This window comes from Parastagonospora nodorum (assembly GCF_000146915.1).
Source record: "Parastagonospora nodorum SN15 chromosome Unknown scaffold_13, whole genome shotgun sequence".
Taxonomy (NCBI): domain Eukaryota; kingdom Fungi; phylum Ascomycota; class Dothideomycetes; order Pleosporales; family Phaeosphaeriaceae; genus Parastagonospora; species Parastagonospora nodorum.
The window spans coordinates 4,457-19,167 of record NW_001884561.1 but is presented as its reverse complement, the minus strand read 5'-3'; the positions used below and the strand labels follow the sequence as shown (position 1 = coordinate 19,167).

Here is a 14,711-nt window from a genome sequence, read left to right as displayed (position 1 = left end):
TGAGTCACGGAAACCATGCGACCAGGCATCAGTTTCTCACGAGTGAATTGAACTCTCGCTTGTGGCGGTATTTTGGAAAGCTTTGGTGATACTAATCTACCAAAACTGTCTACAGAGCTGTAGAGAGGATTATAGGGGCGTTGTCCAGGGGTTGCGGGTAGCGTACCAACCAAGACAAGGGCCAGATTCACTATGCAATTCTCAAAGAACCCAAAACAGCTTCCAGAAAGGGTGTGAAATAGCCTCAAAATCGGTTCACGCTGCTGAGGGATACTCGAACTTTGCAAAACATTCCTATTACTTAAGGTACTTTCCATGGTACTCTCGAATTCATCATTCATCCAAGATGTTGCTTGTCCGATTTCTTCTCATTACATTATCATGTGCTTTCTTGTGTCTGGCTCAACGATGTGACACTGGACCTTGTGCAAACGGTTGCTGCAATTCGAACGGATGGTGTGGGTTTGGCCCCAACTGTGAGTCTTTCGGTGTTCAGTGGTGTGAATCTCTCGAACTAACGTTGCAGTCTGTGGTGATACTTGCGTGTCAGACTGTGATAGAAAGTCTCAATGCAACCCCGGGTTTGGAGCAGAGTGGGCAGAGCGCGATAAATGTCCTCTGAACGTTTGTTGTTCCAAGGATGGTTATTGTGGTGTAAGTATTAAGGCCCCTCAAGCGCTTTCTGCTTCCGCTCACACAAAGGCCAGACGACAGACGACTTTTGTGGCGACAAGAAAGTCACTCATAAGACATGCGCAAAAGACAATGGCAATGCCGTTGTAGTTGGGTATTACGAAGGTTGGGCTAAGAGCCGTCCGTGTAACGTCTTCTGGCCTGAACAGATCCCAATTGGGGTTTACACTCACATTAACTTCGCCTTTGCAGTCATCGATCCGAAGACTTTCAAGATAGCTCCTTCTTCTGAAGGAGACATCAATATCTATAAGCGCTTGGTTCTTTTGAAGCAGCAGGATCCAAACCTCAAGGTCTATATAGCTGTCGGTGGTTGGGCTTTCAATGACCCTGGCCCGACGGCTACTACCTTCTCGGACCTCGCCGCATCCGTGCCAAGACAGAAAGTCTTCATGGAGTCATTGTTAGCTTTCATGTCGACATATGGTTTCGATGGCATCGATCTAGACTGGTACGATTCCTCGAGTGCAAATTCCGTGCTCAAGCTGATGGGTGTTGCCACTGAACAGGGAATATCCGGTGGCTGATGATCGGTCGGGCCGATCAGTCGACTTTGACAACTTCCCGAAATTCATGAAACGCCTGAAGGAGACGCTTTCAAGCGCTAAAAAGGGACTAACGATAACTCTGCCGGCGTCGTATTGGTATCTTCAGCATTTTGACCTGTCCAGCCTCGTACGTCTCCACGTATGTCTTGCATCCTGTCTTCCGCAGCTAACGAATTGGCAGGTCAAATCTGTTGATTGGTTTAATATCATGTCCTATGATTTGCATGGTGCGTACTTGTCCCAAAAGGCTTGTGTGCTCTAAGTTATAACCTGCTGACTGTCTCCCAAGGCACCTGGGATAAAGGCAACAAATGGACAGGCGCGTCGCTCAATTCGCATACCAACTTAACGGAGGTTGATCTCGCTATGGATCTGCTCTGGAGAAATGACGTCGACCCAACGAAAGTGGTTTTAGGTCTTGCTTTCTACGGTCGTGCATTCTCCATGACGAGCGAGACCTGCAGTACGCCCGGATGCGCGTATGAATCCGGTGCTCAGAAAGGTAAATGTAGTCGGGAAGTCGGCATCCTTCTAAATTCAGAAATCGACGATATAATCAAGGAAAAGGGTGTCAACCCGATTCTCTACAAGAAGGAAGCCGTAAAGGTCGCTACCTGGGGCAACCAATGGGTTGCATATGACGATGAAGAGACGCTCACAATGAAATCTGAGTATGCTCAGACCTTGTGTCTGGGAGGTTTGATGGTTTGGGCGATCAGCCACGATACGAAAGACGCTAAATATCACAAAGCTCTCGCCAAGGCGGCAAACCGCAAGATCTCGTCGCTGCCAATGACCGATGGGTCAGGCAACGCTTTCGAGAACCTGGAAGTCTCTCAAGACCAATGCAAATGGACCAATTGTGGAGATAGTAAGTAGACAAGCATCTAATTGCGTTCACCCCCTGCAGTGTCACAAAGTGATTCAATAACATACGCTAACATGGGACAGGCTGTCCTTCGGGATGGGTACATATTAAACGCAGCGATGAACGAGCCAAGCAAGACGAGTACATGTACGATGAGTCTAGCTGCGGTCCGAAGGGAGTCAATAACTTCTGCTGTCCCGCGAGTTCATCCCAACCAAGTTGTGGTTGGTATACACAGAAGAACGGGAACTGCGACTCGACTTGTCCGAAAGATATGGTTGAGATTGGATCGTACAACAAAAACTGCAAAAAGGCGGGCACATACCAATCGGCTTGCTGTAGTGCCAATTACAAAAGCATGAAACTTTACACCAAGGGCGAATGGGGGAAATACCCCATGTGCGAGGAAACATCATCGTGTCCATCCGGAGACTCCAAGAAGAGTACCCTCCTTGGAAGTGCAAACGCAGGTAGTGGCCAAGCTATCTGTAATGCCTACTACAAAGGACAGGTCTTGCCAAAAGACCCGCCAAACGAACGCAAGTTCTGCTATGACGACAGCAACTCTGAAGAACGGTTCTCAGACTGTATCTGGTATGCAGGAGTTGGTACCATGCTTCCTGGCGCCCCCGCAAATTGGTGTCTGAGTGGTTGTCCCAACAATCGCGTACGAATAGGAATGGGCTACGACAAGGATTGCGCCAATTTTTCCTATCGAGCACTTTGCTGTGTGCCGCACATGACGGACATCATTCAGGTCGAGAACCCAAAGCTAAATGAGTATCGTAACTCTCTTGAGGAATACCTGAAGAACCCGAGATGCGAGGTTCCCGAACCTTTCACAAAACGCAGCTCGCCCTCCTTGATCAAGAGAGCAGAGAAATGGCCATACGACATTACTGGGCAAATTTTACTTCTGCTGCTTACGAACAGCGCTGGAGGTGCAATGCTTGATTCGATGCAGGAGATCTGGAATAAAGCAATGGGAGATAAGTACAGCTACCTGCATTTCCCATCCTTCCGCAAGTATGCACAAAGTCTCAATGTGTATACATCACATGGGCCTATCGCGCTGGCTGAAAAGATTAAGTGCAATCTTAATTACTGGAACGCCCGCGCCTCGAACGGAACTAAGAAAACCATTGTTTGCAACGACGTTCCCTGCTCAGGGGAATTGTGCACCTATGAACAGCTGGAGCGACGCAGCGAAACCTTTTCACCCTCGAAGCACTTCGATCATGACCATGGCCATCGTCATAGTCATCTTCATTACCATCCTGGACAGGGGGAGAATAAGCAGACTACTAGAGACGTTGTACTCAAGAAGAGGGCTCGGTACTACGCCGCGTCTCTTGAAGGAGCTGATGGAGAAACCGCGGAAATTACGATGACTCTACCAAACGTAAGTCTCAGAAATCCGGCTTATTTTACTGCGAACTAATAAACTTAGCACCAATCTTTCAATGACATGGATGGTGAAATTCCAGCCATGGACGAGGTCCTTGACTATGATGACCTTGATGACTGTGGTAACCCGCGTATTGCGCACTACCAACTCCCTTCTTCTAGAGAATTTGAAGGTAAGCTAGCAACATTATTCTCTGATAACAGTTGCGTCAGCTTACAATGTTGAAGTCGAACATGTTATTGATGGTCAGCTCATTGCAGCGTTCCTGAGCGATGCTTCACGGGGCAGGTAACTAGCCTTTAGCTTCTTTTAGTTGATCTCAGATACTTACTTTCGATGATAGACTTCGCAGTGGTGCTACCGCGACAACTGCGCGGGTAGCAATCTCGTATTTCAAACAAGCACGAACCGCACCCGTGCTTCAGAACGCACCACCACTACCAGGTGTCGGCGACCCAAATACAGATTCAGGACTGCGGTTTGTATACGGACGCGTTATGGAGATCATCGGGACTAGGACGAACAATGTGTTTGTTGTGGGGCTCGAGAGAAAGATTCATAGGTACAAAACCCCGGTAAGTTCCCACGGCCTCATGCCTGTAAAAGCATATTAAACTTCATATGGAAGCTGACATGTTTGTCCCAACATAGATAATGATGAATAGGGACCCCATGAAGGAACAAGACTTGTTGAAGTCTGCTAAAAGCGGGACCCATGATGGTGCGCAAGAGGTGCTGGATGCGATCAGAGGTACTATTGCTGTACTTCTATACCTGAATCGTCTGGCTGTACCAAACGTCAACGGAAACCTAGCCGCAATCGCGAACAACATCCACGCCCAATGGGCGCATTCTCAGGCAATCTACAATGCAGCTCACCCCAACGAGCCAACGACAATAGCTGAATTCTGGTCGGAGTGGACAAAAGATGCCTACGGCAACTGGTTCGTCACCAAATATAGAACTTGGTGCGAGAGGACAATCAATACCATGAGGCAATATTGGGCGACCAGAACGGGCGACGAAGCCCAGAGTATCCTCGACGCACTAAACAGCTTGGAAACGTACTTGAACAGACTGCCAGAGTGGATCGACACAACACAAATTATTTGAATTGATCCGGCATGTCCACAGTTTAGGGTAATCACGCAATGACAAGAATTATGTCCGAAAAGCTTCAACCGTGGAAATTATGATGAGTAGAAAGAAATAAATGGTTAGAGAGTCTGCCCTCAATTTCCCGGTTTCCAAAATGCCCCAGGCTCACCAGTCGTCCCACCGGCGAGTTCCCATAAGTAGTATGAATACAATTCATCCCATAACTCCGCAACTGTTGTTGGTGACATGGTAAGCCATCCAAAGTAACGCTGCGGCCCACCTCTCGTGTTTTTTGGTACCCTATCAATGGGATCGTAGTCGCCTTCTACGACTTTGAGCAGACGAAGGTCAGCTTCGCCGAGCACCTCAGCATCTGCTAAGAGAAAGAGGCGCCATGGACCGTTGTCCATATTTATGAGCTGAGCTCCCGGCCCCTCTTCCAAGTAGAGCTTTCGCACATCTTCCAGGGTCAAACCAGCTAATAGGGCTGGGTCTGAGCGCGCATCGAGTTTGAATAACCCAAGCACCTTGGCGGTCGCAGCAGTGTCTTCTGCACCATCCATTTTGTTCAGACCAGCTCGCACACCGGCGGTTATAGTCTGGAGTAACTTGGTCCAGCTTTCGTCAGAATCAGGTCCATAGAACGTTCGGTAGATAATGAAACCCCAGGGGCGTAGGAATTGTTCGCGATCTTCCTCTGGCATTATGATTCTATCTGGATATCTGTAGCAGTCGTTGAGTATGCTTTGAATCGACGAGACCATCGCGATAGCCGAGATTCTGCTGCGTGGATTGGATATTGGAATCAGTGAAGAGCTTTGAGGGGATAATGTTTTAGATAAGATTCTACGCAAAAGGATAGCGGCACGGCGGTAGATAAACAAACTTATGGACCCTGCCACGTAGCTCTGCCGCTAATGCTTGGCTCTTACGTTACGGCGCTTCGGTGCTAGCGCAGATCTTGGACGACAGGGATATTCCTGCTTAGTGGACGTACTGTGCAGGATGGTTCCATAGACCCGAGGTTCTTGATCACTATCACGCCGCTGTCAACTACGCCCGACGATCTTCCAATATCTCATATTCACCCTCGCGACTCGACTCACACCCCGCCGCTATGTCTGGAAGCATTTCAAGTTTTCTCGGGGACCTCAATGACTACGACAAGATTAGCGAAGCAGACGATGGCTGGACTTATTGGGGCTTCACCATATACCGGACATATCATGGCCCTGATTCCGATGAGCAATGGTCTGCGTTGCTCGAGAAAATCACAGACGGCGTGGGAGAGAGTCTCACGTATCTTGAGGAGGTCGACAAGAATCCTGACGCTGTCACGAAAGCACTGCTTCATTTTCGAACGGATGCTCGTTCAGATGCTGCTACCTTGGACGGAATGTCGCTCCAAGATGTCCGGTTCGCCTTTCTTGACGGTGTCGGGGGCCAGCCTATGAACACAGAGGAAAATTATCCATGGCGCCTGTTCCTTTTGGCCGATGCGCAGGTCCTACAGAATCCTGATCTCAGCCTGATCAAAGTTGCAGCGCCACATTACGACCCTGGTAGACATGTACCCAGGAATGGATGGTCTGGGAGGCAGAAATACTTTGGGTGGATAACTATGCCGACGTCGGCTGTTTTAGAACTTTATATCCAAGTGGAAATGTTCTCATTTGAATACCTCGCCAAAGGACCGGGAGCATTGTGGATCCCAGAAGATACTTGGTTGGGGGAAAGTACAATTAAAGAGATGAAATCACTACACCGTGATTGGCAATCCCAGGGCTCGTAAACAACAAAAATTACTTTATATTGCGATTAACTTATGCTGGTGATTCGTGGAGCTGTAACTGCACCTAGTCAATAGACTTCGTTTTCTTCCTTGGGCCTGAAGCTGGCCGTGCATGTTTGGATGATACCTTGGCCATGGTTGTTTGCTTTTTAATGATACAGATGTTAATAAACTAGTCCTGTAGCGCTGCCAACAAAGTGTCCGCCTAAGCTACTTGATTGCATGAGTTACAGGGTAGAGATTTCTTCCTGCCGTGCGCTGCCGTACTCACCAAACGGCCAAAGAGCTCTAGCACGTTCCTCACTGCCCCCGGACTCCTTCACACTCTCCAAGAACTCGCCGTATAACTTTGCATTATCTGCTGCCTTTTCAGGCCATTCATCAGCAGCAACCCACCCATCTGACTCAGCATGCAGCGCGCGCTTCAGAAATAGCCTCAAATGCTGGGTGGTTTCGAAATCCTCGAATTGCTTCTCGTGCTCGCGAAGCTCGTCAGGCGTCGGTTGATACGGGCAAGTGCCAGGAAGACCGAGTTCTGTCCATCTTTGTGAGATGCCAATAAGCTCTTGTCGCAAAGCTGCTGCGCTGTCTCTCCACGATGTGTCGCAGTATCGAAATAGCCGGAGGAGTGTTTCGTCCATGACTCTTGCATTGTACAGTTTCGGCGCGAAGCCTCGCAAAACAATCTCGTATGTTTGTTGGCAAACTGAAACGTCCTTTTCGTAACGCTTCCTTGCGGCCTCTACTTCTGGGTCTTTCATCGATACATCCTTCGAGGGCTTCATATCTGGCGCTTCACCCTCCATGATCTGTTCCAAGACTCGAACACGAGCAGCTGGATGATCGATGAAATCAGGCGTAAGGTTGGCGTAAACAAATGCCGGCTCGATACTGGTAGATTGCCAGTCGATGATTGCGGTAATCTGGGAAGGATCCTCCGCAGAAACGAAAATGTTTCGTTTGTGAATGTCTGGATGAAGCAAAGTCGGAATCGCCACATTCCTGATGATTGAGATTTGTGCCAATTCCATAATAACTCTGCTACTGACTTCTAACAGGTGGAGATGTTCCTGGACAGAACCGCGATATGCGAGTATGTTTGCTTGTGGATCTTCATCGTTTGGAATGCGTGAAAAACCGGTGTCGATTAGGCCAGAGCAGTATGACTCAAGATCAATCCCTAGTAATTCATATCAGTACTTAAGTAGCCTGAACTGCATTCAGTGCGTAGATTGGGTAACTTACAAGGGCCTCTGTTTGGGGGCTTTCTTTGATAGAACCTGGTCTCTCCAGCATTGGAGTTCCAATACTGCGGACCGCAATGTGGTCCAATACAAAAACCTTCAATAAATTCGGACTTCAGGCTCTGCGCGATGGGTGCGTCGGCAAAGTACAGACTTCCGTACACTGGGAATGCAAGCTTGGCCATCTCGACCATCATAAGACTCACGTTCTTTACGCACAACATGTGTTGGTGAGGGGACATGGAAGGCCACTTTTCATGTAGTTGTACTCCCGGAGCATGTTCCATGATGATGAATTCCGTACCGATTGAAGAATCATCGTCGCTCCAATTAAGGACTTTGGGTACAGGGATCTTTGTGAACGAGCGTACTACGAGTATGAGCTAGGAAATGGTTGTGTATGTAGATAGCTCACCTTACTGTAAGCCAATGTGGCCACTTCGGAGTTCGTGATCAATCGTCGCGGACCAGCAACGCGATAGGGCACTCTTGCAACAAGGCAACTTCCATTGTCTAACCACAAAAGAAAGGCCCTGTTGAAGCCGCCCTCTTTTTTTTCGTAACGAACAACTTTCGTCGCCCCAGTGCACACGCTTACGGCTCTTCCGCAGAGCGCAGCGAAGTCAAAGTCCACGCGACGTGCGTCGCGATGTAATTGGTCATTGTTCAACCAGCGTCCAGTGGTGTAGATGTATGGATTCATTTCTATGAGAACAATTAGTGGGTTTGAGATCATATTCAAAATGCGTTGTGCTTACCGTGTCGCAAGTGTTCCCTTGCTTCCACCAAAGCGGGGACATAAAGGGCTCGGCTCGTAGTCGCTGCAGTGTTGTGATGTTTTATGCGCGCGGGTCGCAAAAGTTGTCAAAACTGCTTGAACATGGTGTTGAAACGAGAAGTGCGAACGTAAGACTCAACAATGTGAGGGTCAGAAGTCGACCTGCATGATGATAGATAGGACAGAAAGACACGTGGTTCATGTAGCAGTGCGCGACAGCTCTCTTCCACATATGACCATAGGGCGTTGAATACAAGGCTTCCCGTCCGCTCAGCCATATTTAAGCATCGCACCGGCGGATTAGTAGTCAGGTGGGTGACCACTGGCGAATCCCCGCTGTTGTATGTTTTTGAGATTTTTTTTTGCTTGGATTGAATGCTAGAGACAGCCCCTCTCTTCATAGGTTGTGGTGGCTGCGAGAGCGTGAGGTGGATTGAGAGGACTCAGGTTTTGGCGTGAAGCATAACAACGAAGTGAATATCATCGTCGTAATTCCATTCTTTTATGTCTCTGCGTGCATTCGTTCAAGCATCAACTGGTGTCCCTAATGTTCCTCCCATCAGATGACGCGACTAGCGAAGCCGGCTTTATAACTTCCTAGTCCGCCATTGTGCAGCCCTGGCATGCAGGCATGAAGGTGTTGTAGGTCTCTCGCATTGATTAGATGGTCGTTTGTAAGTCCTGGTCACTGACAAAAGTCGACCGGCACATTTGAGGGGTTCTTCCTCGGACGATAAAGCCTATGTTGGTAGGGCCAGAGCCATAATGCTGGACCGAGAGCAAGTCTGCTTCCGAGAACTTCCTTGTGCCGATGGCCGAATCCATTACACTTGAGCATTTGCGCACTCCTGCAACGGGCGTCCTTTCTTCACCACACAATTCTTCTGTGGTATCTTGGTGTCAAGCACATAACCCTCGATCCGCCTCATTCACTCATGTCCTCATCGTCATCCTCGCTGCCCGCATCGACCTGCGCCAAGATGTTGTTCTCGCTCTTCCTCGCTTCGTCTGCAACCTTCTCCACACTCTCTAGCATGGGAGTCTTCGTCTCTGCAGCCCTTGCCCTCTTGATGATGAGCTGCGACCGCCGAATTACCTCCTCTTCCGCCTTCTTGATGGTCCCGCTCACACGTACGACCCTCATGACGACTGGTAGATCTGCGGGCTTGGGTAGACGCGTGGTGTATGTGAGTGCGGCCCAGACCATCTCGTAGTGGTCGCGGGGACAGCGGATGATCGCGGTGGACGTAGAGGGAGACCAGTAGTTAACTGTAGCAAGATTAGTATAACGTGCATGAGCATCGAATGCGACAAACCTTTGAGTCCGGTAGAGACCATGCCCGCACCATAGTCGCCGTATAGATCTTCGACGCCTTCGCGTATCAAGCGCATGAGCGTGCCGGCATGGAAAGCATCAGGCGTGGGCGCGTGAATCTGTACGAGATCGGGAAGCGGCGTCTTGCTCTTCGCAACGGGCTCTGGATAGAGGAAGTTTACCACCAGATAGCGATACTTGACGCGTACCATGGTGTCGTGGTGTTACAAGCAAGGATGTGGCTTGCGCGCAAATCTAAGATGTCAAAGTGAAAACGGCGAAGGTTGAAATTGGGCTCTGTGTCACCCAGCGCAACTGCGTTCCCAAACAAACAGCCTTTGCACTTCTCAACTCCAACTCTGCCAGCGCGCAAGCACCTCTTCCGCTGCACACGTCGATTTCCTTACGTGTTTGCTCCAAGACAGCCCGACAAGTCGCGACGAGACGAAGAGAAGCCGCGGCCCGCCCTGCAGCCCTAGCGCGTCTTCACCCACGTTTTCCGTGCATCAGGTCACATCTTGGCGATGACGCGCCCGGCTCGAGGCAGCATCCCCAGCTTCCACGGTCCTCCACTCACCATCGTCACACAACACCACGACGGCACCGACGAACACAGCACATTGCTATCTCGCGGCCTCATCTTGCCCCCCAAGACCACCTCCCGATCATCATCGTCAAGCCCGAAGAAGCAGTTGCGCGCAGGAAAGAAACACAGAACCATGGCTTCCGCATCTAGTTCCACCTCGCTGCTCTAGTACGTCTTCATTCTCCACGGCGATACAATGTGTAGATGGCAGACTGACAGCACTCCACAGCGCATGCATCGCCCACGACACCACTGTCCTCGCCGAACACACCGCCTCCGCCAGCTCCAACGCCTCCTCCCTCATCTCCATGATCCTGCCCCTAATCGCCAAAGAGAACCCGCCCGAGACCCGCCGCTCCTACGACAAAGACAACCACTCCGTCCACCTGCTCATGCGCAAGCCCGCAAACGCCAAGTCCCCAGGCCGCCTCATCTTCCTCGTCGTCGCAGAGAAAGCTGCGGGTAAAGGCGTCCCGTACGGCTTCTTGCAGACCCTGCAGGACAAGTTCTTCGCGCAGTTTGATGTGGATGACACGGCTTTTGGGGATTTGCCAAGTTATGGCTGCGCGAGCTTCAATGCCGAGTTGAAGCGCGTCATGATGCATCAGGGTGGCACGCTGGCTGGGCAGGAGGATGCGTTGCGCACGGCGCAGCGCGAAATCGATGGCGTGAGGGAAATCATGACGGAGAACATTGAGCGCGTGCTCGAGCGTGGGGAGCACATGAGCGTGCTTGTCGACAAGACGGGCCGGTTGGGCGAGAACGCGAGAGACTTCCGCGTCCGGAGTCGCACGCTGCGGAGGAAGATGTGGTGGAAGAATGTCAAGTTGATGGTATTGTTATTTGTGGTGTGCTTGTTCTTGATCTACATCTTCGTTGGGTTTGGGTGCGGGTTGCCTGGTGAGTTGTCTACCTGTCTTGTCCCGGCGAAATACGTACTAATGAAGCAATAGCTTGGGGCCGCTGCCTGCGCCGCTAAGGTCGATCTTTCACATTCTTGATCGGTTGATTGGAAAACTACCACGTGAATTGGATATGAAAAGGATTTCCTAGATTGAATTGCACTGTACACAATAGGCGCGGCGTTGGGCATACTTGATACCATTCGTAGCTTCAATGACAAGCTCTCAGTACTTTATACACAATCCTGGCAACAGCCGTTTACTCCCAAGCATGCAGCACTACTCGTCCACAGCTATTATATACGTCTCAGCGTGCCTCTCTTTATCGCTACAATTTTTTATTTGTTCACTATCGTCATACTAGCATTGCAACAGCCGGTAAGAGCGCACCGAGAGCCTTTGGGTCACAATTTGCATCATGGTAATTATCGATAGTAGACGCCCGGCGTTGAGCCGACGAAACTTGCGGTGAATCACCGCTAACATCGAGATACCCTGACGGCTTGCGGTGAATCACCGCTAAAATCGAGATACCCTAACGGAAATGTCAACCCGAATTTACCGAGCCACTATGAAAGGTAGCCTTCGCTGTCGACCCTGGTCAGGATTGAAGATGCAAGATCGCTACGAGGCATAGTTCCGATTTCGTGACACTCCGCTTCGGCGAGATGCTAATGTTTCACACCGAGCAAATGTCTGTGCACCCCTTGCCATGTTTTTCTCGCAATTCGGCCCAATTGCAACGATAAGTGTACGGTAGTGTGAGCAAGCCTCCACTCTGTCGTACGAATCACGGTAGCCTCACGTGACCATAAGAGTATCTCGGCCCCGGGAAGTTCAAGCACCGGCAGGGCAAATTCTTGGTAGCCATGGTACCGTGCTTGGGGCGCTCATGTGCCGAAAGCGAGGACACTCTAGTCACTTGGACGATGAAAAAGGCATCTCTGGTCGATGGGAGCGCCCTAGATATCACAAAGTTTCACTCTAGTTCTGTCTCCTCTCCAATCCATCTCCCAGTATCTTTGAGACTGTATCATGCAGCTCTTCGAGACCGTTAATTCTTTTCTGGCACAGTTCGTCTTGAATTCGACAACAGCGTTTTTGACGTCTTCCCCACAGAGTACTCCCCTAGTTAACGTGAAGAATGGCACTCTAGCTGGTGTGCATAATGCCGCCTTCAATCAAGATTTCTTCTTCGGGATCCCCTTTGCCACCCCTCCAGTTGGCAAGCATCGCCTCCAACGACCAGAGCCGCCACAAGCTTGGAATGGCACGAGGAACGCAGACGTCCACAGTCCTTGGTGTGCTGGTAGTTCGCAGCTCGTAGGGCATCTCCCAGGCTTCACACAATCTTTTGATAGTGTAGCGCCTACAAGCGAAGATTGTCTTTACTTGGATATCGTGCGACCCGCGACTGCGCTGCCTGAGCAGGCACCGCTGCCTGAGCAGGCATCACTGCCTGTGTTGGTATGGATCCATGGAGGAGGCTGGGTTACTGGCAGTGGTACTGATCCACGATACAATGGGTCTTTCCTGGTGCAAAAGTCTGTGAAGATGGAAACGCCCATCATATATGTCAGCATAAACTACCGACTAGGCACATTTGGGTTCTTAGCAGGCTCAGCGATTGAGGCAGCTGGTTTAACGAACAATGGGCTACGTGACCAGCGTCAGGCATTACTTTGGATCCAAGAGAATATCGCTGCATTTGGTGGGGATCCAGATCGGGTAACACTCTTCGGCGAGTCAGCTGGTGCTGCCTCGATAGGACAACAACTCATTGCATTTGGAGGAAGGGACGACAATCTCTTTCATGGGGCAATTATGCAAAGCGGATTTGCAGCTACAGCCCATCCACTTGCCGATGCTCCTACTAGGGAGAACGCTTTCCAGGGGATTCTCAACGCAACTGGGTGCCTTACTTCTCAAGACTCTATTGCTTGCCTCCAAGCTGTGCCGACAGAAATTCTTGGGCTCGCAAGTCCTCCGCGGATGATCCTCATCACCACCAACGATGATTTTTTCCCGGAGCTTCCCTCCAAATCATTGGAGGATGGTCATTTCCTCAAAGTCCCAATCATCGCCGGAATAAATAGGAACGAGGGTACTGCACTTATGGCCATGATCATCGCAGGACTGGACATGTCATTGAATACCTTTGAAGAGTTCGCAGCGTTGTTCGCAGGCCGTGATTTCCCTGCGGCTGCAATACGCAAGCTTTGGGATCTGTACGGAGACGAAATTGAAAACCCCACAGAAGCAGGCCTGGGTCCTATCTCGCCATCGCAAGCTGCACCGCTGGGTCTTGAGTTTTCCCGCACTTCGCTATGGCATGGCGACAACTTATTTACATTTCCCAAACGCCACACAAATCAGATCTGGAGCGGTTTCGGTGTCCCGAGCTATAGCTATTTCTTTGACATTACACCTGACGAGTCGTTTCTAGATCCAGCCATATACGGTGTGCCACATTTTGCGGAGATTGCCTACGTCTTCGGCAATGCTGAGGCTGTAGGATGGGAGAAGAATCCAATTCCCCAGGAGTCTGACAAGGCTGATGCTGCTGAGATGATGGACCTTATCAGTCGCATGTGGATCAGTTTTACGGTAACGGGCTCGCCCAATAATCACAATAGTAAGTCTGTATTGCCTTCGATGAGAATGCTCGATACATCCTGTTCTCCGACCCGCCCAGTGCTCCTAGTCTATTTCGTTTAGATGGGCGTCATATCCATGCTCCAGAAGACGTTCTTTCACTAACTCATATGACAGAAGCTGATGTAAAGCAACGGTGGCCCGAATATTCAAATGTTGATCCCACAAGTGCATGGTTCAAACTATCCGGTCTCACCACACAAGCAGATACCTGGCGGCAGGAAGCTATGGAGATTTATTTAGAATCAGCAAAGGGATCTGAGTGGTAGTGCTCCTATTCCCGTAGCAGGATGTAGGGACGTTACTCCAAACTGCTTCCATCGTCCAGGCCAGATCTTGAAGCCCTGAATACCCAGTTTGTATTTACATCTCGCTCTCGGAAGCGCTCAACAACGCATTTTCAAGTGGTAGTGCTGCATAGGGAAGCGAGGTCAAAGACACATTCCCAAACGAGAGAAATCTTAGCACGTTGCTGATGCGAAGTCAGCTTGGGTTTTTACACCGCGATCCGTGACGGCAGTGAGATCTGTTAAGGACTGGTATGTGCCACTGATCCTCACACATGGCAAAACATGGTAACCAATCATGTCTTATATTTGTTTGCAGTATATTCGTCGTTCTTTTCACGTTTGCTGAATTCCACCCCAAACAGACAGTCAGACCGGAAACGCCGAAGTGTATACAGATTGTACCTTTTAGAAATTCCGATCTAGAACACATACTAAATATGTCAGTCCCCAGTCAAAAAAGCACACAGGAGCGCCAGCACAAACTAGGGGCTGCAAATACATGCTCGCTAGACTCTTTCACTTTACCTCACTAGC

General features: G+C 49.9%; 8 protein-coding genes across 8 annotated transcripts; 5 read left to right on the top strand and 3 right to left on the bottom strand.

Moving 5' to 3' along the window:
* Positions 1 to 640: 640 nt before the first annotated feature.
* On the top strand, positions 641 to 1,220 carry SNOG_08477 (hypothetical protein; the record flags this gene model as incomplete). The annotated part of the gene is made up of 2 exons (XM_001798736.1): positions 641 to 654; positions 677 to 1,220. 2 exons carry the CDS (start codon positions 641 to 643, stop codon positions 1,218 to 1,220), a joined length of 558 nt encoding a protein of 185 aa, XP_001798788.1.
* A 229-nt stretch (positions 1,221 to 1,449) lies between these two features.
* On the top strand, positions 1,450 to 4,630 carry SNOG_08476 (hypothetical protein; the record flags this gene model as incomplete). Its single annotated transcript, XM_001798735.1, has 7 exons — positions 1,450 to 1,468; positions 1,531 to 2,112; positions 2,193 to 3,511; positions 3,560 to 3,689; positions 3,745 to 3,805; positions 3,861 to 4,092; positions 4,169 to 4,630. The coding sequence occupies 7 exons, from the start codon at positions 1,450 to 1,452 to the stop codon at positions 4,628 to 4,630; spliced, it is 2,805 nt and encodes a 934-aa protein (XP_001798787.1).
* A 52-nt stretch (positions 4,631 to 4,682) lies between these two features.
* On the bottom strand, positions 4,683 to 5,420 carry SNOG_08475 (hypothetical protein). Its single transcript, XM_001798734.1, has one exon. It carries the CDS (start codon positions 5,377 to 5,379, stop codon positions 4,750 to 4,752), a length of 630 nt encoding a protein of 209 aa, XP_001798786.1. The 5' UTR covers positions 5,380 to 5,420; the 3' UTR covers positions 4,683 to 4,749.
* Positions 5,421 to 5,732: 312 nt separating this feature from the next.
* On the top strand, positions 5,733 to 6,407 carry SNOG_08474 (hypothetical protein; the record flags this gene model as incomplete). The annotated part of the gene is made up of 2 exons (XM_001798733.1): positions 5,733 to 6,177; positions 6,274 to 6,407. The coding sequence occupies 2 exons, from the start codon at positions 5,733 to 5,735 to the stop codon at positions 6,405 to 6,407; spliced, it is 579 nt and encodes a 192-aa protein (XP_001798785.1).
* Positions 6,408 to 6,634: 227 nt separating this feature from the next.
* On the bottom strand, positions 6,635 to 8,354 carry SNOG_08473 (hypothetical protein; the record flags this gene model as incomplete). The annotated part of the gene is made up of 3 exons (XM_001798732.1): positions 6,635 to 7,587; positions 7,653 to 8,034; positions 8,067 to 8,354. The coding sequence occupies 3 exons, from the start codon at positions 8,352 to 8,354 to the stop codon at positions 6,635 to 6,637; spliced, it is 1,623 nt and encodes a 540-aa protein (XP_001798784.1).
* Positions 8,355 to 9,354: 1,000 nt separating this feature from the next.
* On the bottom strand, positions 9,355 to 9,956 carry SNOG_08472 (hypothetical protein; the record flags this gene model as incomplete). Its single annotated transcript, XM_001798731.1, has 2 exons — positions 9,355 to 9,698; positions 9,746 to 9,956. The coding sequence occupies 2 exons, from the start codon at positions 9,954 to 9,956 to the stop codon at positions 9,355 to 9,357; spliced, it is 555 nt and encodes a 184-aa protein (XP_001798783.1).
* Positions 9,957 to 10,268: 312 nt separating this feature from the next.
* On the top strand, positions 10,269 to 11,469 carry SNOG_08471 (hypothetical protein; the record flags this gene model as incomplete). The annotated part of the gene is made up of 3 exons (XM_001798730.1): positions 10,269 to 10,438; positions 10,560 to 11,230; positions 11,284 to 11,469. 3 exons carry the CDS (start codon positions 10,269 to 10,271, stop codon positions 11,307 to 11,309), a joined length of 867 nt encoding a protein of 288 aa, XP_001798782.1. The 3' UTR covers positions 11,310 to 11,469.
* Positions 11,470 to 12,267: 798 nt separating this feature from the next.
* SNOG_08470 (hypothetical protein) lies at positions 12,268 to 13,950 on the top strand (the record flags this gene model as incomplete). The annotated part of the gene is made up of 2 exons (XM_001798729.1): positions 12,268 to 13,867; positions 13,937 to 13,950. 2 exons carry the CDS (start codon positions 12,268 to 12,270, stop codon positions 13,948 to 13,950), a joined length of 1,614 nt encoding a protein of 537 aa, XP_001798781.1.
* Between the last annotated feature and the right edge of the window lie 761 nt (positions 13,951 to 14,711).